This window comes from Alligator mississippiensis, chromosome 1, assembly GCF_030867095.1.
Source record: "Alligator mississippiensis isolate rAllMis1 chromosome 1, rAllMis1, whole genome shotgun sequence".
Taxonomy (NCBI): Eukaryota; Metazoa; Chordata; order Crocodylia; family Alligatoridae; genus Alligator; species Alligator mississippiensis.
Window position 1 is genome coordinate 144895305 of NC_081824.1, and position 27858 is coordinate 144923162.

At 45.3% G+C, this 27858-nt stretch overlaps 2 protein-coding genes across 22 annotated transcripts in view; both read left to right on the forward strand.

The window, feature by feature from the left end:
• The window catches only part of AFDN (afadin, adherens junction formation factor), a 195571-nt gene extending 192218 nt beyond the window's left edge, over positions 1-3353 (forward strand). For all 19 annotated transcript variants that reach the window (XM_019479784.2, XM_059714980.1, XM_059714969.1 and 16 more), the window contains one exon: positions 1119-3353. In XM_019479784.2, the coding sequence (XP_019335329.2) occupies positions 1119-1263 (145 nt within the window). In that variant the 3' untranslated portion in view covers positions 1264-3353. The remainder of the gene's footprint in view (positions 1-1118) is intronic.
• Positions 3354-26475: 23122 nt separating this feature from the next.
• KIF25 (kinesin family member 25) overlaps positions 26476-27858 on the forward strand; it is a 72400-nt gene continuing 71017 nt past the window's right edge. For 2 of the 3 annotated variants that reach the window (XM_014596721.3, XM_019479881.2), the window contains exon 1: positions 26476-26697. In XM_014596721.3, coding sequence (XP_014452207.1) covers positions 26623-26697 — 75 coding nt within the window. In that variant the 5' untranslated portion in view covers positions 26476-26622. Of the gene's footprint in view, positions 26698-26908; positions 27252-27858 lie in introns of those variants that run through there. The other variant, XM_019479880.2, reaches the window with a different exon arrangement.

Here is a 27858-nt window from a genome sequence, read left to right on the forward strand (position 1 = left end):
TCAGTCAGGCTTGATGATTTGCAGGTCTGCATTGGTCTTTTTGGGTGCTTATAAAACCAAGTAGCTAACAATCTGCATTGTACATGCATATGGTAGGGCAGGCTGGCACCTTAGATACTAATTGCTTCATAGAGGCATGGGCTTTTGTTAAGAAACAGCCTGGGATTCTTAGTTTCTCTGAACCAGTTAAGCTCTAAGGTGCCACCTGCCCTAGCTTCTTTCTGTCTTTAGGCCAGCACAGCTAACGACTTCTGTACACATTGTACATGCATGTGTGGCTAACTTAGCTGTTATACCAAATATATTGAAGTTGCAAAAGTACAAGACGTGTAGCTTAGTCCTTCACATCTTGTCTGGTGCAAAGGAGCTACAGTGGCTACTGTACACATTCTAAAGTACACAAAATGGAGCCAAAGACATTGAGCCATAAGTACAGTACAGCTGACTGGATCAGGAACAGTGTTCCAGGTGTACAGGCAAGCACGGGTGGGAAGAGGACACCAACAGAACAACAGGATCTTAGAGTCCACAAAGAAGATGATGGAAATGGTCAACCAGAGAGTTAGGTAGTACCAAAGGATGAAGATGGGGAAAGACTGAAGAGCTTAGCCACATCCACATTTTAGGTTTCTGCCAGTAGAGCAATGTCAGATGGAGACATGGGGTTTCTATGACGCTTCTGTACCAGCAGAAGGCATGGTGTAATGCACAGAGGCACAAGTTAGTATACCTAATTTTGCTTGCCAGGCCAGTCTGAGCCGTACTGATAAAGGCATGTTTTGGAGGTACAAGCTACCTCTGCATCAGAAGGAGTATGCAGTACACCTATCTCAGCAATATAGGTAACATGGCTGGGTCTTTTTTTGCCCCCTTACTCCTTGCGAAGTAGCAATTGATTTCATCCATGTGTCTGACAATCGGAGAAGGTTGTCAGTGACCCCACTGGCTCATCTAAATGATTGTACTGGTACTGTTGGCGCTAACAAGCCTTACAAAACATGAACCTAAATGTCCATTAGTTAGGCAGGTGTACTGTTGGCTAAGTCATCTGGCCTAAGCTTTTAAATGAAAGAAAATATAAAACAAGACCTTGTAACAAACATTTTTTTTTCTTCCAGTCAAGATACTGATGTACCTGGAGCACCAGAGAACCTGACGTTCAGAGAACGCCAACGTCTTTTCTCGCAGGGCCAGGATGTATCCAATAAAGTAAAGGCTTCTAGGAAATTAATGGAACTGGAAAATGAACTAAACACAAAATAAGACAAAAGGCACCTTATCTCGTGTAATGGAAAAGTCTCTAAGAGAATGAGGTGGGGCACAGGGGCTCTTTTAGAAGACAGGAAGGAGGGTATTTTCTCTAAGGAGTGAGTTTGATTCCTCTATAACTCAGACTGTTAATTGAAATTTAGAGATGTTGCAATAGCAAGAAAACTGATTTACTTTACCAAGAGTTTGTGGTTTATACATTTAAAGCACTGTACAATTTTAATTATATGAATCACGTGAAGGTAACTTCTTTTTCCTTTTGGTTTTTTTTGGGGGGGGAGTTAACTTTTTCTGCACCAGACCAAGTAGCACTTGTCTAAGATGAGTTCTGTTTCCTGGTCTTTTACAAACACACTTTGTTTTAGCTGCTGAGCAGAGAGAGTGAAAATAGCTTGAACTGTCTAAATCTGTGCACTAGCTATTGATTTCTGTAGGTTGTTTGCCATAAAAGCCAATATTGGGGCTGTCTTAAAAAAGACTGAGTTTATATACAAATTTATAATATACTGTATGCTGTTCATGCAAACGGTTAAGATATCAGTGCAAAACTTTATTGCCTAGTATTGGAGTAATAGGGTTTCCCTGGTTAAAATCTTGTCATAAAACAATTCTGATCCTGTAGATTTTGTTGGGTCTAAACAGATGCAAAACAGAAACTTCTTATCCATAGCCAAGGAAAAGCACATACGTGCATACATCCCCATCATATTATGAAATGTCTGGTATTCAAACCTCCTTTAAAAATGTGTGGAGATGAGACACCTTGGGATTTTTTGTACTATGTGGAAATTTCAGAATATAACAAGCAATAGATTATAGGCTACTTTAGTGGCCCTGATATAGCTAGGACCAAAAGATTAAGTGTTGAAGTCAGGGGTAATAATTACAATTCCAAAGCTAGGTGAACTGATGCATGCTTTTTTTCCAAGGAGGATAGGATAAATAGTATATTAGCAATTAGACATGGACGTCGTTGATGGAGGTTGCTGGATGGTTAAGCAACATACTACTTCTGGTGAAGTAAAATGGTGTAACAAAAAGGAAGACGGAATTGTGAAAGAAATACGATAATGCTGGCTGTGAATGGACTGTGTCAGGGAGATGGCTTGACTAACCGTGTTAACTGCAAACCATCACTACTCATGTGAAGAAAGTAGTGCTAGTCAAGCTCTCTTTTAATTTATCTAGTTCTTATTTGCTTCCTGTTCTGTAAAGAATCTGCTTGGCAGTTCAAGCTAATTTCTCACACTTTAATAGCCTTATTTAATTTTAAATTGTTGATCTTTTTTTTTCCCCCACTATTGTTTCTTCAGCTATGCATATGTGGCTGATGATGTTTGGGATGAGGACCTCCTCAGAGTTTGTTTTTCGTTGTGTGATGTTGAGACAATATATATTGTGATTCCAAACAAATTTTCTATTTGACAAAGCCTGAGCCTGGCTTTAGATGATTTTTCTGTATCATATTGTTCTCTTATAAATATATATTTAGGGAATTCTGCACACTTCCAAATACAGAGGGGTAGACTTTCACTGCCTTAGAAAAGAAATCACTTTTAATAAGAGTTGTATGATAAATAAATGCAAGTTAATGAAATTGGAGTGTAAATATTTTTTACATATTTCAGGTTTCTTATTTGAAAGTGTGCTTTTACCAGTTCACCTGTTAAATATGAAGTAGAAGATTAAACTCCTTCAAAGTGTCAATGAAGGATTTGCATGCTTGCTATGTCTGTTAATCAGGAAAGCAAGCCTCTCCCAATTTATCTCGAGAACACTAGCAGCCTTACAGTGACAAAAATACTTTTTTCCTTCAGGGAAAAAAAATCCTTTATGCTGTGGCTGAAATACTGTTGCTGCTAGACTCTGAAAAAGGCTTAGCAAAAATTATATATAACCTTCAGTTGAGTGGATTTGGCCGCTATTGGGCATTCGGGTCAAGTGTGAATATGTGTAAAAGTGCTTTTCATATTTGTCTGTGCATTATTATGGAAAAAACATCAAAACTGCTGTAGTTTCCCATTTCTACTGTATTTCACTTGCAACCTATTTTTAATAAACTTTGTATTGTATTTAACTTGCAATTTTTCTATAGCTTTTTGGTTTTTGTTTGTTTTTTACTTAAATCTACACTTACATTGTTTTTTCCCTTCCTTTAAAATGTTTATTATTACATACTTGCCTTATAGGTACTCAAGGAAAATATATAGCTCGTAAAATATATTTATATATGAAATTCAGCACTGCCCAGATTAATTGGAATAAAGCTTGATTAGCTGATCTCAAGGGAATTTTAAATGAGGAATCATTCTATGCCAGCTTTACTTGTAGAGGAGTCCCACAGAGATCTATCTGTGCTTGGCTGAGTGCTTTTCTTTCTCTATCAGCAGTCTGGAAGACTAAATAAAATTTGGCCTTGACAAATTGGTGCAATTTTAAATAATGGGGAACAGGCCAGTTATTCAGTCTGACCTGGATTGTTTGGTACAGGTATTTCAATGACATGTTTTTAATACAAACCAACTTAGTCACACATATATGAACAAAGAATGTAGGCTGTGCATAAGGACCTACCTAAATCAGTGGAAGTTTGCAGTGCCTTTAATCTCTCTTTTTGCCACGTGCCCTCCCCCCTTGCTGAGTGGGTGAGGCGCAGTTCATGCCATGGTTTTTGCCCCTCAGCCATGCAGTGGGAGGGCAGGGGACATGCACTGAAAAGAGCAAAATTAAAGATGCCACTGCCACAAACTTCCACCGTGATTTAGGTAGGTCCCTAGCTATGCGAGATGGAAGGCGGTGTCCTAGAATGCTGAGACCTTGAAAATGGATTGGTGATTGTAGTAGATTTTCTGCTACAGAGGTCTCACATTATCCTTGAATGTGTAAGGTGAGAGTATGAAGTTTAGGGCTGGGAGAATTCTTTTTGTTGGATGATTTACCCCAAACTGTAGCTTCAGCTCACATTATAACTATTTGTGATTTGGGGACAAATTCACTGATAGTTTCAAGTGGGAGGAAGGAAGAAGTTGTAGTACAGACTCGCAGAACCAGTGACTCAAGTGTATGGTGATTATTCCCCCGTCCCACCTCCTTTTACACAATAGCCTGGTGGTGAGGCCACTCAGTAAGGCTGATTCAGAGTTTCCCTCAGTCCAAGAGGCCTTGAACCACACCCAGTTTTTCAGGATGCTGCAGTCATGTCTGATTATGGACAGTTCCTGGGATCGGTGCTTTCAGTCCCTTCTGAAAATGTTATGCATTGTGTAAGTGCTTATACTTCTACTTGAGTGGGGACTTGAAACCAAGTGTCCCATCTGTCAGGTGACTGCCCTCAATTGCAAACTGTAGTGTCTTTCTCTGTCTTTCTTTCATAGAAGAAGACATTTTTGGTTGAAGGAACTGTAGAAGCACTGTACCTTGAAAGGAGATGAAAAGTGCCATGTAATCCAATGATTACTAGGAGTTCTGTTGTTAGCTCCCAGATATGGCCTCAGTAAGCTTTCAGCTTCTCATTCTGAGGTTGATGTCCTTCCTCCTTCCTGTGGAGAGGCCATCTAGAGGAGAGGGTAGATGGAGGAATCTTAACTTTGGTTCTTTTCATATAAATGCTCAGTGGGTGGTAGAACTAAAAAAAATCACAAAAGAAACAATCCTTTATCTTTGTAGTTGTTGGCCATTCTGTGTGCATAAAGCCAGAGGAAAAAAGTCAGGTGTACTCGAAACAATAATTTATTGATGAGACTGGATGCCCTAGCTCTCTTCTTCCAAACTGCACTGTGTCTGATGGAAAAGTCTGTCTCAGGACCATTAATCAGTTACTAGATTAAGGGAAGAGAGGTATAGTAATTTGAAGCAAGGGTAGGAAGGCTGAAGTACTTCATGCAAAAATTAGCTATATTTGGATGCTCAATGAGCTCAGTTTTGCAATGTTTTGGGCACCTGACCCTGATTCCACAAGGCAATTCATCAGCTGCCTCACTTGAAACACGTAAGTATTCCCATTTAATTACACTGCTCGTGTAGTTAAAATGAAGCATGAACTTAAGAGCCTTGCTTGATCATGCCAGGTGCTCACCACTTTGTAGGATTGGGCCTTACGAAGACAACTGAATATGCAAATAATTGTGTATACACAATCATATCTGCTGGCCCTGCTCCAAAGTTTTTCACATTACTGTAAGGCACCCTCGCCCACATGCTAATCTCACTTGTGTTTTTGCACCCCCTCCTGTACTGTTCTAGTGTTTGTTTTCAAAACGCTCCAAGAATGGTTATAACCAATTTTCCCCAAGCTCTATAACCTATGTTTTACTTTCTCAAGTGCCAGCCTGGACACAGATTTGGGACACTGTTCTTGGCTCTGGAGTTGTAAACAGACTGGCAGCAGAGAAAATAAGCCAGGATGACTGGAGGTGAAGAGCAACTAGGCAGATGACATGAGAAAGAACAGAATTAGATGAAAGGAAAAAATAAGCTATATAAAAAGGTAAAATGCATTTTTCCCCAAGGGTGTAGTAACCATACCCATGTACTATTTAGAATGGAGGAGTGGTGTTTGGCTTCTCCATCTTGATCTAAAGATGCTAGCGCAGGGCTAGGCAACCCCTGGCATGAGTGCCAGAGCATGACGCAACATCTTGCTTGGCATGCACACCTCGTGGTGGATGGCAGGGAAGGGACCAGGTCTGTGCTGCCACAACAAGAATCAGGCCCCCCTGCCATCCACCCCTGGCACACCAACATCTTACAAGTTGAGGTTGCAGGTGTTTTTGGCACTCTGCGTAAAAACACTGCTGACCCCTTGCTAGTGATTGCAAGACCCAGAAGGGTTCATGCAACCACAAAGCCCCATTATTTTCTGAATCAGCTGGCTTCATCTCTAGCTCTAGTAATAGATGAACTCCTTAAGAGGGTTGGGTGCAATATGTCTGCTTTGCGGTTTTTCTCTTCCAGGTAGCTAATTCATTTTTAATACGACCCTTGCTTAGAACTCTTCTATGATGATAGAAGTAAAGGTTTTCACAGCATCTACAATGAATCCTTCTAGCTTTGCTTTAATGCTGTGCTCTTGTTTGTTGTTTATATTTATATCCTGCCCTATCTGAAAAGCTTAGTGCTTACAGTCAATAAGCAACCTCCAGACAGGATTCCCAAGCAACACCCCCATTCCTTCCTCTCACCCTCCCACTGCTTCCCTCTCCAAACCCCCACAAAAGCAATCCCTCCCACCAGTGCCTCCCAACCATCACTTCTGCTAAGATGCAAGAAATCTCTTCCCACCTACCCAGGAGTTTATTCCCCCACCCCACCACACTGTCCCCCAACACCCCCTCCAAGCCTGTATTCCCTCCCAACACAGGAATTAAAAGGAACTGAATTCAAAAGAACAAGAAGAAAAGATGGTCCATCCTGCCTTGGTCACTTCTGAAGGGCAAAGTTCAGTTGTACTAGTACATCGTAAGTGTACAGATATTTGCAGGTGAAGGAGAGGAAATAACTTCTTAACTTTATTTAAAAATGCACTGCTGTTTTGCATGGGTAGCAAAGCTTTTCAGCTAAGAAAGGTCAAAAGTGCCTGTGCTCTCTGCTTGTCTTGCATTTTCTCTTCACAAAGTCACCTCTTTGGTTTCCATTAAATCATGGGGCCAGCAGTTGTACATCTTTTCTCCCTTGCTCCTTTAGGAACCTCTCAATTCAGCTTGCTCTAATTGCAAGTTTTAAACTTGTAATATTTTTGGCAGTGCTTGGCCTCTTCATGGACACAATGGCTGAAGTGGAGATAGCAGTGAGGGAGGACGGGAGAAATCAATGGCAACCATTCCAGGAGTAAGTTAAATCCTTGTTAAAGAGTACCCTGTAGGATTGCAGATGGGGGCAGGGGGTTACTCTGTTTAAAAACAACTATAATGACTATTTTATTGCTTTCTAGAGACATAAGACCTGTAGGATTTGCAAAGCAATACTGATTTGCAAATCCTACAGGACTTCTCATCTACGTGTAATATTCCTTCTGGAGTAGGGCCCTTATGCTTGAGGCTTCAGAGTACTGCTTCTCAACCAGTCAGCTATAGAGGTGTCATAGTTGGGTTGCAAAGGTGGACACCAGGGACCTGGAAGGAAGGAGTGGTGTCAACTGACCTTCTTTCCCCCAGAAAGAAGTTCTTGTTGTTCCTAGGAGGATGTTGGGCTGCTCTAGTTCCCAGATGGAAAGAGCAGAACTACCTTAGTGCATTCCTGCAGATGGGATAATTGTACAAGGTGCAGCATGGTGAGGCTAAAGCAAGACCGCTTCCATTCTGGAGCCATCTCTGGTGCCTGCAGCAATCCAATCCTGAGAGAGGTTGGCTGTGGGGGGCTGCACATGTGGTTGAAGGATGGTTGTCTGCTGGGTGGCGGATAGGGTAGGGAATGTGCACAGGCTGTCGGGAGCTGTGTGAGGAGGCGAGTCATGGGACCCAGCCAATTAAGCGACGTAGTACCATGTACTAGGGCTGTGAGAAGCTTCGGTCCCCGATTTAGTGGCTGAATCTCTGAATCGAATTAGAAGACACTTTCATCTCTCCAAATCGAATCGGAACCCTCTGAATTGATTCAGAGAGGTTCGGAAAGATTTATAGATCCGGACAGAGACCGCTTCAAATGTTTTTTCTACATACCGCTATGTAGCGGGGGCTCATGAGTGCTATGATGCTGGGGTGCATGGAGTGTCCCACGGAAGTGCGGGGGGCTCCCCAGTGTGCTCAGCCACAGACCCAGAAGCAGTTCTGGTCCACTTCCAGATCTGCTGGGGAGTGTGCTCTGGGGGGCCCTCTGTGCCCCCCACAGCTTGGTGACAGGTGCTTCCTGGGTTTGGGGGGTACCCAGGGTCCCCCTGCAGCCGATTGCCGAGCTGGGGAGTGCAGGGGGGCCCCCCAGCATGCTCCCCGGCAGACCCAGAAGTGGACTGGAAGTAGTTCCAGTCCACTTTGTAGTTTGCCACCGAGCACATGGAGGGCCCCCCCCCATACTCTGGTAGAATGCTTCATCCACCCCAGCACCACAGCGATCATGAGCCACTCCTGCTACCTCAAGGTATGCAGAAAAAACTTTTAAAGCTGTGCCTGTGTCCAAATCGCTGATTCTCCAAATCGTATCAAATCTCCAGTTTCGGATTCAGCCGAATCGAATCGGGGACAGTGATCCGAACAACAAATCAAATCACTGTCCCTGATTCGGGCCAAATCCGAATTGAATAGGGCCTGCTTCTCGCACCCCTACCATATACCAGGAGGAGTCCTGCAGCAGAGCTCTTGTCCTTGTTTTTATTTCTATTCATGTTTTTCTAGGAACCCACAGCTGCTTGTGATGATGGGCATCCCAAAATGAACTAATATCATAATATATGTCTATACTCCAGCTCAGAGTTTGTTCTGTATGTCAGAACTTACCTTTTTCTTTGGGGTGATGGGAAGGAAATTAGATAATCCTGTTGGGCATTAGATCATGGTAGAAAGCCATGAAAACATACACTGCACACTCATTTCCATTCCACATACAGAAATCTGTAATGTAGCCACTCTAATGAGCAAACCTATGGTTGAGTGCCTAAATGTGGCACTGCACATTTTCATGGTCCATGCCAAAAAATAGTTATGGTCCTGTTTTTCAGCATTTGGCACGTATGGAGCAGGACTTCCTTGAAGGGAGAATTTTCCCAGCCGTATTCCCTAGCATATCCTGACATAAAGCAGAAATGCCTCTAGAGCCATGCAACAGAGTGTGGCTATTTAAGCTCCCTGTCTCTAAAAATTGGATACAACCGAAAATAAGATCAGACATAAACTTCTGCTTTCCTCAGGCACTGCTTTAATAATGCAAGTGTTTCTTTCCATCTCATTAAAATGAGAGGAAGCAAAGCAAACTATAGGCATGTTTTGTGGGTCCCCCTTCCTTCTGGATCTTACTGCTTCTCTCTTCATTTGTGCTCCAAACACAGGAACAGCTCCTCAAGTTTAGATTGACTGTATGGACTGAGACAAACGCAGCAGAATTCCTGGTGATGAGTCTCTTTTAATGACTAGAATTGGGAATGAGGTTGCCCTACAGCCAGACTGTGAACAGGAACACAGCACTAGAGGTTTCAATCTGCATGCAGTCAGGTTTTGTGCAGAGCCCCGTGACTTTTTATGCATATTCTTTAATGAGATGTGTATATTTGAAAATTAATCTTGCAGTTCTACTAACAGTCTATAAAAACCTAGCCTGATGCAGGGTGAATTAAAGCTGGGTGTAAAATGGGGATTTTTTTTTTCCTTCAGAAAGTTTGACAAAAAGCAGAGGAAAACTTGGTTTCCATTTCAACAACTTTTGGTCAAAAAGGAAAATTGGAATGTTTTCAATTAAAAACTGGTGGAAGGGTTAGAGATGGGTATCTATAGATAGATATAGATCAGGGGTGGGCAAAATATGGCCCATGGGGCACCGGCCGGATTCAGCCTGCCAACTGATTGTATCCAGCCCAGGTGCAGGCGGTTGCAGTTGTGGGATCTAGTCCATGGGGATCCAGCAGTTCTGGCTACTGCATTGTACAAGGCAGGCAGGCACATCTTTGTCCCATGTGCAGCTTATACCAGCTCCCCAGCCTGTACCAGAAGCAGCGCCAGCATCAGCTGTGGGTGCTGCCAGCAAGTTCCTGCTGGGGGTTGGGATGCCTGCCCAGGACTGCAGCTGGTGTAGTGATGCAGCAGCGTCACCTGTAGACTGACAGATGCCCTGGTCCCCAGCAGGACCCTGGCAGCTGTGTCCACAGCTGATGCCAGCACTCACCCAGCACTGCTTCTGGTGTACAGGCCAGGAGCTGGTATAAGCTATGGGGGTGTGCTGTAGGTATGGGACAGTTTGGGAAAGGGAGATGGGTGCCCCTGCCCACGAGTGGCAGCCAGTGCTGGGCACTGTAAAAAAGCGGGACCTGGTGGCAGGCACACTTGCTGCTGCCAGGGACCTTCTGGCTGTGGCTGCCTGGAGCCAGTGCTGGGGCAGCCCTGTGGCTCCTCCCCACTGCTACCAGTGCCACCTCTGGGCCACCCCAGGCCCACAGGGAAATGGTGGTGGTGGGGAGGAGCCACAAGGAAGCCCCAGCACAGGCCTGAGCAGCAGTGAGCACACCTACTGCCAGGTTCCACTTTTTCTCAGTACCCAGCACTGGCTGCCACTGCTCATCATGGACAGGTGGCCAAATAATTGCCCACACCTGATATAGATACCTATCTAGATAGATACCTTCAGGTATATGAAGGTATATATAAATAGATCCTGTTGGGATCTATCTCTATAAAGATAGATGGATATGGATATGAAAGCATTAGAATGTTCATTTACTTGAACACCAAGTGGGGAAGAAATGGCCACATTTAGAGAGAGGCAGTAGGACAAAGCTGCATCAAACTTGGCAGTCACTGCAGGTTTGGCTGGGGTGGGAGGCTACTTAACTTTTCCAGTCACAACAAATAAGACTGCAGCTGTGTTCTCTGAATTGCAGTATTGTCCTGCAAGCTTGACATGAATTCCTGTTCTGTGTTTTAAGTAAATTGTATTCCTGAGAAGGAGGTAAAGAAATACAAAGTAAAACTTTCATGGCACTAATTTCTTTCATAGCAAACAACTAAGCACCTACTAAAGAGTGGTCTGTTAGCAGGCCTGATGCAATATGTTGTTTTGCACATTTGTTGGATGCTCAGATTGGCATTTCGTATTTTATATTTTAATGGGTTTCTGGCTGAGCTCTGTACATGAGTGAATGTGATTGTGTGAAGAACTTCAGCTACCAGTAAGCAGTTGGGTTGCTCCTAGTAACCCAGTTTTCCCTTAGATAAGAGAAGAAAGCTCTGTGCTATGTGCTATAATGGATTGCATTGACAAGTATGTGAGAACTGAGGGTCATTTGGAGGCTAAAAGGTACTGTCAGACCTTGAAGAGAATTTGTTCAGGCATTTATTGTCAGTTCTGTTTAATCTCATGGTTGCAAATAAAAGTGTCTGTTGTGAGACACACAAACGGAATAAGACATAGATCCATGTCCCTTAAATTAATCTAGCATCTTTTTACTAGGAGGCAGTAATGAGATCAAGTGGTCAGATGATTTGTGAAGCTTACATGCTTGCTAAGTGTGTACAGAAATGTGGTGTCTCAGATTACAGCTAAATACACTCAACCAGTTCGCTCTCATGTGCAGTGGCATAGAGTGGTGACAGTCTCCATGTTTGGCACAATAGGAGGCAGTGCCCGATCACCTTTTGGCAGACTTTGGTCATTTCCATCCTTTTTGTATCTATTGACAGTGCACTCAGGCATGCTAAACTTGCAGTCGTATATAATATAGCAACTAGGAGCTGATTAGCATTTTGCTCCTAGTAATAATGTAAAGTACATTAGAATTTTATTGGCTTGATCTGGAATACTTCTTAGGGTTTTAAAACCCATTTTAGTATTGAATAGCCATAACTACAAAATCCCTAGTACCCTTTATGGTGTCTCCAGCTCGTCTTCCTTTTAAGGGTCAAAACTCTACTGGAGGTGGCAGAGGAAGGAGCTGATAGGAGTTCAAGGAAAAAAGTGTTTAAAATATGAGTGTTAGTAGGGCTTTGTTTAACAAAAGGGCTTTGTGACAATTCCTGCAGATTTCTTACAGAGAGCCAGACTATGTCTTTATCTAATCTCTACATTTTTATCATAACTGGATCTTCCAGACCACTTGCCCCAGTTCTTGATTCCATTGTCCTAGGCTTTGTGATTGGCATTGTCCTGTAAGAGTGTTGAGGTCGTAGAGGTCTATAGATCAAAATTCGGGGTGGGTATAGACTTTGACTAAATAAACTAGGGTTGATGTTAATCTATGGAGATTTTCATTTTAATGTTAATCTTTGAGATCGCTAGTTCAACTATAGGCAGAAAGACCCAAAGCTAATCATTTGATGTTTCTAAGTAGCTGATGTGAAGTAGATACTCACTTCAAGCAAGGCTGAAAGTAAGTGCCCAAACCATGATGATTTACCTTGATGGCATCTTTCTTGGCATCATCAGCAGGGAGGCCAAGCACTAACTGGGAAGGGGGACTAGAATAATTAGATTTCTGCTTGAGGTGGTCCTTTCAGGACAAAGCTGAGCCACTCTGGCAAGATAATACCATATTTTCTTAAACATAAGATGACCCTGAATAGAAGACGACCCCCCCCAATAATTAGAAAATGTATCAATAGTTATAATTGTCCAGGTATAGAATCTAATTATTGGAGGTTTGCCTTTAATTTGTCTGTCTCCCACTGCTACAGTAGGGAAGATGAACCTGGACCCCTTGCCCCCTTCCCACCCCCTTTACTGTCAGGCCTTTCTCTCCCTGAACACATGGAAGTGAGGGGCAAATTTGAAAACAATGACTTTGAAATAAACATGCCTGTAGTGCAGACGTGGGCAATTATTTTGGGGGGAGGGCTACTTAACAAGTTTTGGTGAGCTGTCAAGGGCTGCATGGGTAGCCCCATCCCTTGACAGTTGCCCCGCCTCCTGGTCACCATCTTAGAGCCAGAAGTCCCACCCTCTAACCCCTGACCTTTGCCACTGGAAGTCTCTCCCCTTGCCCTCCCCCAATACTTCTTTTGGGAGGGGGAGGGTTGCCATCTTGGAACCAGAAGGAAACCAAATCATATATTAAAAGTCAAACACCTAATATAACATATTTTAGTTTTATTACAAAAATAGATTCATAGACTGTAGAGTCAGAAGGGACCACAATGGATCATCGTGTCCAACCCCCTGCCCCTGCTAGGAAAGAGGACCGAGGTCAGATGACCCCAGCCAGGTGACTACCTAGCCTCCTCTCCAAGATCCCTCTCTGCCTCCGAGGTGCTGAGAAGGACACTCCCCAACCTATAGGTGTGCTGGGGGTTCCTCCTTCCCAGGTGGAGTACCTCACATTTATCTTTATTAAATTGCATCCTATTTCTCTCTGCCCATTGGTCCAAACTGTCCAGATCAGCCTGAATCTGCTCCCTGCCCTCCGCTGTACTAACTTTGCCCCATAACTTGGTATCATCAGCGAACTTGGAGAGGGTGCTCTCCATGCCCTCGTCCAAATCGCTGACGAAGATATTGAATAATATCAGTCCGAGGACCGAACCCTGCGGGACCCCACTGCCCACCTCCCTCCAGGCTGAGAAGGAACCATCCACCACTCTCTGGGTGCGGTCTCTAAGCCAGTTGGCCACCCACCTGACCGTGTAGGCGTCCACTCCAGTCTGCTAGCTTCCCAATGAGGATAGGGTGCGAAACTGTGTCGAAGGCCTTCCTAAAGTCCAGGAAGATGACATCAGCCTCGGCTCCCGCGTCCAGGCAGTGTGTGACCTGGTCATAGTAGGCTGCAAGGTTTGTCAGGCAGGATCTACCTGTGACAAACCCGTGCTGGTTTCCCCTCAGCATTGTTTCCCCTGCTGGGCCTGCACAAATATGTTTTTTGATTATTTTCTCTAGCATTTTCCCAGGAATAGAGGTAAGACTGACTGGTCTAAAGTTACCTGGCTCATCCCTTCTCCCTTTCTTGAAAATGGGCACCACGTTGGCCCTTCTCCAGTCCTCAGGGACCTGGCCAGAGCGCCACGAGTGCTCGAACAGCTGTGCCAGCGGCTCAGCTATGACACTGGCCAATTCTTTCAGCAGCCGTGGATGGAGGTCATTCGGGCCTGCTGACTTGTACCCATCCAGCTCCTCCAGGACCTCCTTAACTATTTCAGAACTAACTGTAGGTGGACTGGTCCCATGTGGACATCCGTCAGTGATCGAGGTGGGGGAATTGGCTTGGTCGGTACACAGAAATACTGAAGCGAAGAACTCATTGAAAAGCTCTGCTTTTTTCCCCGCGTCAACCACCAACTGTCCTGATTTGTCCTGCAGTGGCCCTATGTTGCTCTGAGCTTTCCTTTTGCCTACTATATACCTGAAGGACTTTTTATTGTCCTTGATTGTTGAAGCCAGCCTGAGCTCAAGCCCCCCCTTGGCCTGTCTGATTCCCTGCAATGGCGCGCCAGGGAGATATATTCCTCCTTGGTGGCTGCTCCCTGCTTCCATTGCCTATACGTCTCTTTCTTTGCCCCCAGACTCTCCTGGTGTTCCCTATTCAGCCAAGGGGGCTTTTTTGCCCCCTTACCTCCCTTTCTATGTAATGGGATAGACTCCTTTGAGCCCCAAGGATCACTCCCTTGAGATAGCTCCAACCCTCCTGGACCCCCATTTGCTCTATGTTCTTGAGTTGCATCCCCTCACTAACTAGCCTTCTAAGCTTGCTAAAGTTGGCCCTTCTGAAGTCCAACACCTTAGCCCCACTAGTTACTTTACCCACCCTTCGCTGGATAGTGAACTCGACCAAGTGATGGTCACTATCTCCCAGGCTACCATGAACTCGCATGTTCCCCACGAGATCGTCCCCTGTTGCTAAGACCAGGTCAAGCAAGGCGCTACCCCTGATGGGACTAGACACCACCTGGGTTAGGTGGAGGTCCTGCACACAGTGTAAGAACCTCCATGAGTGGCTTGTTTTGGCTGTCTGCTCCTCCCAGCAGATACTTGGGTAGTTTAGGTCTCCCATGACCACCGCCTCCCTCGCCTGTGTGGCATCTGCTAGCTGCCCGGAGAATACTTTGTCTAGCTCTTGATCCTGATGAGGAGGCCTGTAGTAGACCCCCACAACCAAGTCCTTTTCTCCTGGCCCCCCCGGCTCCTGACCCACAATGTCTTGGTGTTCATCTCCTCCACCCCCACCTTAATGGTGGAAGACGTATACAGCTCCTTAACATAGAGTGCTACCCCCCACACACCTTTTTTCCCCACTCTGTCAGGCCTATACAACCCATACCCCTCAATGCCAACCACCCAGTAGTGGTAGCCATGATTTGTGTTTGTATACTGCATATAGGAGGGATTGCATAATAACTAAAAAAAATAAAATATTTTTTATATTGTGTGTGTGTGTATGGTGGGGTGTAGTTGGGACTGGGGAGGTGTATAGTAGGGGGTGTGTGGTGGGAGGGGGTGGGGAGCCATGGGGTATGTTGGGGTGTGTGTATATGTCAGTGGGGGCTGTGTGGGCAGGGTGTGTGTGAGGTTTGTGGGACATGAGAGAGGGTGTGGGGTGTGAGGCCCCCCCCCACACTCTCCCACATGGCATGAAGCCCTTGCTGCTGGCAGCATCAGCAGAGGGGGTGGGGGGGGAAGTCTCAGGGCACTTGTGCCCAGCACAGGCACTGGCTCTCAGCAGGGCATGGCTTCAGCCAGCGCTGTCCTCAGGGGTGAGGAATGCAGCCTGCCCAGCCCACCTCTGTCACAGGGGGCAGTGTGGCTCACCTGCAGCTCCTACACTCGCACTGGAAAATCCCTATGCTGGACTCCGTGGGGAAGCAGAGGACAGGGCTCCCTCCACTCCTGGTGGAGTCTGGAGAGCTGCACAGCAGGGAGCAGGGAAGGCAGCTAGCTCCAGCACAGGGCTTCCCCGGTGCAAGTGCAGGAGCTGCAGCACATGGCGTGGAGCAGGCTGCGCTTCTTGCTCCCGTGCTCAGCACTGGCTGGAGCTGCACCCTGCTGGGTGCTAGCGCCTCCGTTGGGCATGAGCACCCTGAGCCCCACTCCGCTTGCTGCTGCTGTTGCTGGCAGCAGGGGCTGTGCACCATGTGGGGGGACTGTATGGGGGGGTCCCCATACCCACACCCTGCCCAGCTGAACTCCATGCTCCTGCCACCCCCTGGGCATGGACTCCTCACTGTGCTCCATACTTCCACCCAGCTGCAACTCCACCCCCTCCCCCAGCCCTGGCACCAGCCCTGCTGCTTCTCTACCTGCTGTCCTGAGTGAACTGGATATCTGGGAAGCCAAGCAGATTCCCATGGGGCAGCAGCAGCAGGAGCCCTGCTTAGAAGCTCCTGCTGGTTGGGCCAGGCACTTCTGCCCAAGAGGTGGGAGTGAGGTGCAATAGGGTATGGCTAGGAGGGGTGTATATGTGGGCACCTCACTCCCACCCTTGTGAGAGGATGGGCTGTGCAGGGCACAATTTGTTGGGGGTCACCACAGGCCAGAGGGAAAGTGCTTGGTGGACAGGATCAGGCCATGGGCTGTATTTTCCCCACCCCTGCTGTAGTGATTTAGTTCATTCAGAAATGAGGCATTTTGCCTTTTTTGAAATTGATAAAACTTACAAACTTTTAACCAGCACTTTGGCACCTACTTATCTAATGTAATCTATGTATGATATTTCTCCAAAGCCATAAAGCCCAGGATTTATTGTATAATTCATTGGGCGAGGCCCCAGCAGAGTCAATAGTATTTCAAGCCACAGTGACCCCACAACTCAGCAGTGTTCAATATGTGTGTGCACTCCAAATACCTCCCACAAGAGATCTATGTGCTAATAAGCCTTCCATTCATGAGTGCAACTAGGTGTGTTCTTGTCACAAGTCCTGGGATTTATATTCAGATGAGGTGCAGATCAAAGTGGTCTGGCTCCACCTCATGGTCACACTAATCATATGCAACAGGCTGAGAGAGGAGCCCTGTTTGATGTTTGAAAGATATTTAAGGCTGATGAAGAAAGAGGAATTATTCACAATGGGAAAGAAAGGCGCAGCTCAGCTGTGGCAGTGAACACAAAGTCGAAATGTATTCAATGTAGTGGCTCACCATGACTTGAAACATTCAAATGGGCTGCACTAACATATTCTTTTGGTAGTCATGCTCAGTGTTGGCTGCATTTAATCAGTTTCATGGTTGGTTTCCATTACTAAGCACATGCTGCTTTTGGCAGCAGTTTAATGGAAGACCACATATTTAATGAGGTTTTTTTGTATGTGAGTATAAGATGAAGGGCCTTTTCCTACCCTGCTGAGTGGGGGAAAGTAGAGGGAGTCTTGTCTTACAGTATTTCTAACCGCACTGCCGCTACATGCTAGCTGAGTATTACAAAGAAAAAATTACAGTTCACTGTCAGCCCCTCATGTTCTAGTATCCTGCAAAACTATGAAAATGTTTCATTAAAAATACTGATGCTATGCAAGTCCTTTTAAATTATTCATTAGTGATGTTGATCTACTAGGATTTGATAGTTAAGCCTCTACAGTATAATTTAAAGTGAAAAGAAACAAAGGCATGTACCTGGCATGCTAGTGATACCAACTGCAGTTTAAAAGAAGTCCTGCAGCCAAACCTTTCAAATGCATCTGGAAAGGATTCACCACTCTATATGTGACTTTTTGAAAAATCAAAGCCCAAATCTTTAAACTATCAGGTTAATACATCCAGCATATATTCCGTTTATTTTGGCACAGGTAAGACACCCAGAAGATGTTCAGCGAACTCTTGCCCATTCAAAATGGCACACACAGCTGTGCATTAATCCAACCTTGGTGAAGCCTGTCATCTCTTCAGAAGCCAGTAAATTGCAGTGGCATGTTTCATCCCAAGCTTGTCTGTCTCATTTAGTGCCAACGTGGTTTGAAAGCAGTTTGTAACTCAGTGGTTAGGAAAACTTTCTGAACCAGATCCACTTGTCAGTTTTTATCTTCCTACCAGCACAGAACTTAGCTGCAAGGATATACTCCCAAGGGCTTCCTAAATCTGAAAGTGACTTTTTAAAAATTATGCTGCAGTATTTATGGGATGTGTAGTGATACTACCGGAGCTTGGAATATTGTGGGTTCACTGAACTATGCAGAAACATTTGATTTTTGTCTGTCAGAGTTCAGGCTGTCTCACAAAAAATGAACTGCTCTATAAATACAATCCTGGCTTTGGCTTGCCAGAAAAATCACAGCCTACAAATGTTAAATGTTGTGTGTTTCCTGCTTCTATGTAGTGGCCACATCTAGATTTCCTACAATACATTTCATATTTAATAGCTACATAAAATTTTCAGCCCAATTTCAAGATCCTGGAAAAAAAGATTTGCATATGGCAGTTTAGTATGCTGGGAAAGAAAAAGATGTTACCTGGGTTATACCAGATCACATAATTAAATGTGAATGGGTGCCAAAATCCCTTTTGAGCAACCAAAAAAATCTAGCAAAAAATGTTTAAAAAATCCACATGGAAGTGAATATAGAACAGGTTTCCTAATGGACTATCATGTAGGCTCTTACATGGTACTCTTCACTTATAACAGCTGAGCACCTTCCAGCAGAGCACTAGTTACATGACTAACATCTGTCATGTAACATTTCATGTCTGTTGTATAGTTTTCTCATCTTCTCACCAAAAGGAGAAACTTGTGGTATTGGAATATTCTGCTTGGAAACATTTTATAATATACGTGCATGCAACTGTTGTTGTTGGACAGAAAGAAGTGCACCTCATGTCTAGAGAAGAAATTGGTGAGGTCTGCAATGGTGCTTAGTTCCTGGAGGACTTCATTGCATTGTCTAAACCTGCCACCAAGAAAGCTCCATCTCCCACACAGATAAGCTTCACTCCTCATGTTGAAGAATGATTGCATTAGAGAAGCCAATTTGTCAACTACAGTCTGCATATCACATCATTAATTGACCCTTTATGCATGCTGAATCCAAGCTATGGAGTGCTGTGGAAAGCAAGAAGACCTTGTCCTTGGTTCTGTAATCTATGGGAATCCAATATAATGTGAGTAATTTGATGTGCTCTCAGTAACCTGGATTGCTGAGAAGTCTGTAATGGTCTGTAGTATATGGAATCTTTAAAGCACAGAACATTTTTGCTCAGGTATATTGCATTGCTCTATATTGCATTGCTATAGACCAGTTAGGAAATGATGAATGTGTGAACAATTGGAGCCACATCATAGGTCTGTACAAGCTGGTCTTCGACTCAACCGGAGTTGTTGGAAAACAGAACTTAAAGATGCTGCTGTGAGAGTTTAGTGTGAGGAATCCATAAGCACTCTGAATTTAGCCAGTAGTAGGTATACAAAAAATACATTATCTTGGTGGTAGCAATGGGCTGTACTTGGTGAAGGTACAACCAGGCACCTAATAAGGAGTATCTGGATCAGGGAGGGGGCAAGCTGAGGGAGGAGATAACAAAAGAGACACTCAGAGAGCTTTTGTTGGGTCTGAATGGATCCAAGTCAGCAAGGATGGATGAATTTCATCCAGGTCCTGAAGGAACTGGCAAAGGAGATCTTGGAGCCCTGGGCAATGATCCTCATGGAGTTGTGGGAAACAGGCCAGGTACCAGAGGACTTGAAAAGGGCCAACATTGTGCCCCTCTTTTAAAAAGGCAAAAAGGAGGACCCAGGGAACCACAGATTGGTTAGCCTCACCTCGGTACCTGCAAAGTTCCAAAGCATATCCTAAAGAAGGCCATTTACAAGGATCTGGAGGAGAAAAGGCTGATCACTGTGTGGGCCAGGGGCGATCCAGCCCCATCTTTGCACACGCGGGCTGTGGCCAGCAGCCCGGGCACGCGGGGTCGGAGAAGACCGGGGGCGAGCTAGAATTAGTTATGGACGCGTAGTGGTTGATTTAAAGATTGTTTACTTACACCAAAGATGGTCGTGGTGTAGGCTGGACAGTTTCCAGGTACAGCTCCGCTTAAATCCTCGTTAGAGGACTACGACAAATTCGTTCTTTTCCCCGGAGTTGTTGAAGCTCCGTGGGTTCGGTAGTTTCTCGTACAGGAAGGGATACGTCTAGGAATCTATCGGCGACGGGGAGAGGCTAGAGGCTGTTCAGGCCTCTATTGCCTTTTATGAAATGCGTTGGGTCCATACGGATCCGCAGCGCTTAGAGATCTTCACGCAAGGTGAAGGTTTTCTTTCTCTCTCTCACTCCGATTTCTCTCCAACTTGGGCGGAAACCACCCAAGCTCTTTATACGGCTAGCAAGCCAATCGCTAGCCGCCACGTGTGCATATTTTAGAACCGGCCAATAATATGGCACGAATTCTCATACAAATGGCGGGAACTCCTTGCACCGTGCATTTCTTAGATGCAAAAGAAATGCACCATGCAAAGAAAGCTTCAAATTGGCGGGAAATTCTCCGTTGCACCGGGGTTCTCTTCTGCAGCAGAAAACTCTACCGTGCAAAGAAGCTGCAATTTAGCGGGAAAATAATTTAGCAGTGCCGAAGCGCGCACAAACAAAAAAAATCACAACTTTGGGTTGTGACAATCACAAGCAGTCAGCATGGTTTTATGAAAAACAAATCACGTCAAATTTGATCTCCTTTGACTTGGGTAGATGAAGGGAAACCTTTGGATATAGTCCATCTAGACTGAAGGCTTTTGACATGGTCCTGCACAGCTTTCTCATAAACAAATTGGAGAACTGTGGGCTAGAAAAAACTACTATAAGGTGGACAGATAACTGGCTTAACATTTGCAAGCAAAGGCTAAATATTAACTGATTTATGTTGGAATGGCAGGAGGTTTCAAGTGGAGTCCCACAGGGGTCTGTCCTAGGCCTCATGCTATTCAATGTTTATCAACAGTTTGGATGCTGATGCAGAAAACTTCCTGAGCAAGCTTGTGGACAAGACGATACTGAGAAGGATTACAAACTCATTGGAGGATGTGAATGCAATTCAAAAGGATCTCAACAAATTAGAAAATTGGGCTAGAGGTGACAGGATGAAATTGTGTGGACAAATGGAAGGTGCTACACTTCAGGAAGAATAATCAAAAACATAAATATAAAATAGGTGACACCTGGCTGGATGGCAGCACTATGGAAAAAGACATGGGGATCTTGGTAGATCACAGAATCAATATGAATCTGCAGTGTGATGCAGCCACACAAAAGGCAAATGCAGTTTTGGGATGCATCAATAGAAGCAATTGGTGCAGGACATGACAGGTGATAGTGCCTTCAACTCAGCATTGGTTAGGCCAGCATTTTTCAATAGGTTGCAACCCAAAAGTGGGTTGCAAGAATATATGAAAGGGTCATGAACAAACTTTTAAAAGTAGATCAACAAACTTAAAGGATAATCCTTTTTTTTATTTATTTTTTTTTAAGGAAGAAAAATGTAGGAAATGGTGGCTTTTCCCTTGCAGGGTGGTAGAGTTCCAGCATGCGAGGGGCTGTTTGGGTCTTCCCTGCCTCACACTGGGGAGCTGGGGCCTGGGGGCAGCAGGTGAGGAATGAGGGGCTGGCCATTGATATTTACAAATAGGTCCTGGTACAAAAAAGATTGGGAACCACTGGGTTAGGTCTCATCTGAGTGCTGTGCGCAATTTTGGAGGGTCCAGTGGTGGGCAAAAAGGATGATAAAGGGCTTGGAAGACAAGTCATATAAGGAGAGGCTAAGGGTGATAGGCATGTTCAGCTTGTAGAAAAGGCATTTAAGACAGGACTTGATATCAGTCTTCAACTACTTGAAGAGAAGCCATAAAAAAGAGAGAAAGCACCTTTTCTCTCTTGCTGCAGAGAGAGCACAGACCAAGGACTTGAAGTTGCAGCAAAGGATGTTTAGGTTAGATAGCTGGAAAAACTTCTCCACTGTTAGAACAGTGAGGCAGTGGAATAGACTGCCTAGGGAAGTTGTGGACTGTCACTGGAGGTGTTCAAGAGGTTAGGCAGCCACTGGCTGGGGATGATCTAGGCCTATTTCTACTATGGGCATTCCCATGCTTCTGGGCTTTGCTGGTTGCCCCTGCTCCCTGTTTCTGCTACATGTATCAGGGTGTTTTTGAGCCTTTTGCAGAGACATTGGCTGTTGGCTATAGCCAAGGCTGGGGACCAGTTCACCCAGTGGATTCTGATGCTGAATAGGTAGATGGTGAATAGGACTGGAAAGAGAATTACTCTTTCTGGGACTTGACAAGAAAGAAAACTAGTAATGGAGAAACATTCTTCTCATTGCTGTTTGTTGGATGTCTCTCTCCATGAAAGGCTTAAATCATTTAGGCATATTACCACGGACCCCTAAGACCTATTGCAGGCAAGACAGCAGTATCACAGTAGAAAGAATCCAATGTTACAAAAAGATCCAGGAAAGTGAAAATGGAAGTCTACCCTCTATCCACTGACAGGAGAAGACCAGAGAGATGTAAGTAGTCAGATTGGTTAGAAATTCAGTAAGAAGGCAGGGCAGATTTGCACGTTATGGATTAGCTCAATTATATATATGAGCATATACATATAAGCTTTCACGAGCAGGAGCTCACTTCATCAAATGCTGTGAAAGGACATACACAGAGCAGTTTATAAAATGGAGAGCGTGATTTAAATACAAAAAGCAAGAAGGATAAAAGCTTCAATTATGGGAGATTAAAATTGGCCTTTGGTTTACTTCTCTGCAAGTTTGCTCAAATTAGAGGTTTGACCCTGGCCAGTAGCTAACTAGAACCAATGTATCCGTAATGGTTTTTCTTCACTGTTTGCTGGACATGTTTGAAGGATGAGGTAAAGATTCCTTTCCCAGCCGATGCATTGGCTATTTCAGTCTGGAGCGGCACCAGGTGTTTCCAAATGTATGCAATCTTTTCAATGAAGATAGATCATTGTTTTTGTAATTCTTGATGCTTATGTCTATGGGGAGGCTGTAGACCGTCAAATTTGATTAACTGAACTTCTTTTGTTTGGCATTTAGAAACTAGCTGAAGTGAAGACTGATAGGGAAGTCCTCTTCTCTTATAATCCAACCTCAGCAAAGGCTTTGAGATATTTATTGTTTCCTCAACCATGTGCATCAGCCTGTTTTTTCTGCCAGCTACCAGACTGCATAATTCTTTACTTTCATGCAAAAAATTGTTAATCGTGTTTGCTACTGAGCAAGAGATTTGAATTCAGAGTATTAATTTCTGTGCAACAGGTGATATACTTTTTTGTATCATACCTTTTGTTGTAAAAGATCGTTAAGCAGCTAACTAACCGGGCTGTGATCCAAGAGTTAATGATATTGCACCTATTCTACCCTATGCTTTATTTTGCCTCTTTTGTAATAGAATTAAATTCATTCTCAATTGTTTGGCCAAAAAAACTCTCCAGCTGACTTTAGGGCCAGAATAAGTGTTTGATTGTACGTACTTTTTAAAGTGTGGAGTAAAAAAGCCAAATTACATTTTAGTTATAGACATTACATGTATCAAATTTTTGCAAATATTTTTTCTACCACTCAAAACCAAGAATTGCTTGATTTTAGGCATTCAAATTTCCTCTAATCTTAGTCCTGTCTAATAAATAATACATAGGCTAAAAGTAACGTATTAGAACTTTTAGGCCAAACAGATTTACAAAAAACAACTTGTGGCTGTGGTCAAAAATTAAATACCATTAGAAAGCACATAGGAACAGATGACTGGAAGGAATACCATGTCATGGGTCATAAGATCTAGTCTTTAGCTATAATAGGCAAATATGTCATATAATCCTTTAAAAAATGATGAAATGCCATCTTAAAACTAGGTTAGGTTTCCTCCTTCTATTCATATTGAAAGGCCATTCCAGAATCTCATTCCTGTGTTGGTTAGAAACCTTATAATTTCCAAATTATAATTATAATTTCTAAATTTATCTACGGGTAGTTAATATCTATTTATTCTTATGCCAGGATTGTCCTTCAATTCAGGAGTCAGCAATTTATGGCCCATGGACTTGATCCGGCCTGTGAACTCATGGTAGCGATATCTGGTGGCTGGGGAGGACTCTGCTGGCACCACGCTGCAGCCAGGCAGCCAGCACTTCAAGAGTTAGGGTGGGGGTCTCTGTCAATGCCACAGGAGCTTCAACAAAGGGGGGGCTATGCCTGTGCAGAAATGGAGGCAGCCAGGTCCTAGTGCCAAGCCTTCTGCTTTAGTTTAAATAGCTCCTCTCCTCTTGTCCTTTGTCTGACCCCCTCCCACCCAGATGTGTTTGTAGCATTCAGATCCCCTACTCAGCCTTCAGTTTGCCAGACTAAAAAGCCAAGCTCTTCTAGTCTTCTCTCCTGTGATGGACTTTTCGCTCCCGATAATCCTATTAGCCCTTCCAACCTGTTCCAGTCTGAGTTCGTGCTACCTGAACTGAACATACTAGTGCAAATGAAGTCTCACCAGCCTTGGACAGTGAGATGAACACTTCCTGATCTCTACTGGAAATACCTTGACTGGTAAATTCTAAGAGAGATTGTCTTTTCCACTCCCACATCACAATCATGGCTCAGTCATCATCCTGCAATTGACTAGAACATCCAGATTTTTCTCTTCCTCCCTCGTTTCCAATTGATGAACTTCCAGCTTATAGCAGAATCCTTGCTGTTGGTCTTTTAGTTCATAATCTTGCATTGGGTAAAACTAAACATCATCCCATTAATTTTTTTCAGTTCTCAAGGTCATTTGATTCATCCTGTATATCCTGATCCTCCTCTGTACTGCCATGTCTCCCAATTTGTGTCATGTTGCTGTACTTTCTCAGCTAACATGTCCCCCAAATATAACATTCACCCTGTTTTTGGAAGGCCCCAAGGAGAAAATATTACCTTGCAGTATGGGTAGATACCAGAGGCCTGGGGGGTCTCTGGGGCTATGGGCAATGCATTAAGGTTGGGGAAAGCATAGCAGAGCCCAATCCAGAATCCAGCATGCTGTGCTGAAGCCACACAGCAGGCCCAGTCCAGCACACTACACTGGGGATGTGATGGGGCCCAATCTGGAGTGCCAGCATTGGGGCCTGATCTGGCATGCTGTGTGCTGAGACAGTGTGCTGCTTCCAGCTCTACACACTGGCTCCAGGTCCACACACCAAGTCCAGGACATGCTGGCTCTGGAGCCATGTGTCAGGCCTGGAGCCTTCTTGAATATAGGTAACATACTTGCCCTTCTTAAGTAAAACAATACCAAGCCCCACCTGACAGATATTTAAAAACAATGTCCGTTTATACACGTGCTGTAGAAGACAGCGAGAGGGAGGGAGCCACTGTAATTAAAGTGCCTGAAGCATCACGTGTATCAGCATCCCCATACTGAAAAATGGTGGTGGGGGCTCTTTAACTAAGGCTTGTTGAACAAGACGCTGGAGTCTGTTGGAGCGCAGTAATTACTATGCTCCAGCAGACTTGATTAATAATCGAGTCTGCTCTGATGTGTTATAATTAGTGAGTCAGAGCAGCCTTGCTGCACGTTATAGGCACCCCTTACTATCAAATCTGAGGGCATCTATACAAGTCCTCCAGGGTGGCGAGGGCCCACTTTAAAGCAGCTCTTAGAGCCACTCTAATTAAAGTGCCTGCGGTGTCACATGGATTCAGGGGGTGCTTTAACTACAGCTCATTCATTGAGCTCATTGAATGAGCTGTAGTTAAAGTGCCCCTGCTGCCATTTTGAAACGTGGGAAGGCTGAATACAGGTGATGCAGAGGCTGCTGGAGTATGTTAATTAGCACGCTCCAGCAGCCTTGCAGCAAACTTGATTGAGTCTGCTCTGAAGTGTGCTAATTAGCATGTGTTGGAGCAAAGGCCCGTTGCGTGTAGGTGCCCCGAGAGTCTATGTGCTAGCTCTTTCTCCATTCTCTGATGGGCTACTTTCCCCTCTCCTCCTTTCGCTTTGCTTCCATGTTGACTGTGGCGATTTTGATTTCCATATCCTTATTTCCATTAGCCATATGTGAGGGAACATGGCCCTTATTGTCTTTACCTTATTTGCTACATTATCACACTTACTGAACATCAAGGCAAAATTCATTTTAGTTCTTGGGCCAGATGTATATTCTTCTTCTTGTGTGCCTTCACTCACTGCAGAGCCAGGCCCACTTCTTTGTTCCTTCCTCTGTATCAGCGATGCTCGACCTTTTTGCCCTGCGAGCCGGATGGGTGGAGCCCTGTTGCCAAATTCCCTGCACCATGGAGAGCCCCACGGGCTGGATGCCATGCGTCTATGGGCCTGGGCTGAGCACCCCCACTCCAGATTATATAGTAGAAGAGCCTGGTGGCATTTACTCTGGGTTGTTTGTTTGTTTTTGCAAGGTATGAGCTCATTCTTTCAACCGCTGCCACTTCTCCCTCACAGCGTTTCACCTGCAACACCCGGGTTCCCCTCGTGCCTTTCTTCCCCCAACGCTCGCCAATGTCGCCTCAGCCTCCCGAGTTCCAGGGCACAGGGGAGGGGGGTCACGCCCCCTGCCCCATCCCACACCTTTGGATTGGTGGGCTGCTGCTGTCATTCAAGCCACGAGAGGACTTTCCCCCACCAATCTGGCCCCGTTCCTTTGCAGGCAGCGCGCGCTCTGGGCAGGCGCTCCTCAGCGTTCGGCGGGCGGCGGTTGGGCGACCTCGCTCGCCCAGCCCGGCCCTCCAGCCAATGGGAGACGAAGAAGGGGCGGTGACCAAAGCAACCGAAGCGAAGCTCTGGCCCTGCTTGTCATTGGTCGATTCAAAGGAGAGGGAGGGGCCGCGAGGATGCGGCAGAGCGGCGGCATCAGCCTCGGCTTCGTCTCCGACCAGCGGGTCCGGCAGCTAGAGCGGAAGCTGCGCGTGAGTCCGTACCCCACTTCCCCCCCCACCCACGGCCAGGCCGTGGAGTTCGAAAGGGGCGTGGCCAGCTCAGAGCAGATCAGTTCTGGCCCCGCCCCCTCTCCAAGTGCCCCTCCCCCCTGCAGTGGAGTCATAGTCGTGACGTCATTCCCTGAAGTACGGGGCGGGCGACGGGGGGTGGGATAGATACCTTGCGTTGCTAGATGCACTTGGCCCAGGGGCCAAGTGACTCGCATGTCATAAGTATTCAATTATCAACCCAAAGGACTCTCTTGTCCAGGACCCCAACAACCCTAAGGCCACCACTGCCCCACCACACAGCTGGGCTGAGACCCAGGGATACGGTGGGGCTGGGTGATGGGCACAGCGGGCACAGGCCTGGTGCCCCAACCCCGGGCATGGCAGAACTTCACAATCGCAGGGTCCAGGATGACGGGTCTTTCCAGACCTTCTGGCCGCCAGGAGAAGCTGGAGAGTGCGATCCAGATGCAGCCAGGGCTTTGTCTGCATCTGCAGGCCATCTCCGGCAGGGAGGGACAGCTGCCCCTGGAGGCGTGAGTGAGGTTACCTGGCTTCATACCTGCCCGTCTGAATCCCGGGGGTCTTGGAGGCTCAGGCTGGGATGACCCTCTGGGCACCGGGTTAATAATCCACTGGGTTAACTGGTCTCCTGGCTTTGTTCTTAAGGCTCAGTTGTAGGGGAGGGAGTCTTGATCCTCTCCCAAGATCATGGTACCAGCCTGAGCTGTCTCTTTGAGCAGATGGTGAAGGGCCTTGTCATGCAGTGCATGACAGTGCATTCAAACTGTTACTGGGTAAGCATACCAGTTTACCAGAACTTCAAATGTCATAGGTAATCTGTACCAAGTCCAGTCACATGCTTCAAGTTCACTAGACAGCATTTATTTTCAGCTTCCTCTGCAGTCTGAAAAGAGCAGCATCCTTGGTTTTCCAAACCCAGTTTGGCTAGGTATAAAACAACCCCTGCTTTTTCCAAAATTCATAAACTTTCTGTGGATTTGGAACGATTTTTTTTTCTTTGAGATCAGGTATCTGGTTCTTAACAGTAATATCTGTATAAGTTATCAAGTAATTGAATACTTGTGATAAACGCTGAGTTAAATGACAACAGGTGTATTAAACTAGACCAGGATTTCCCAG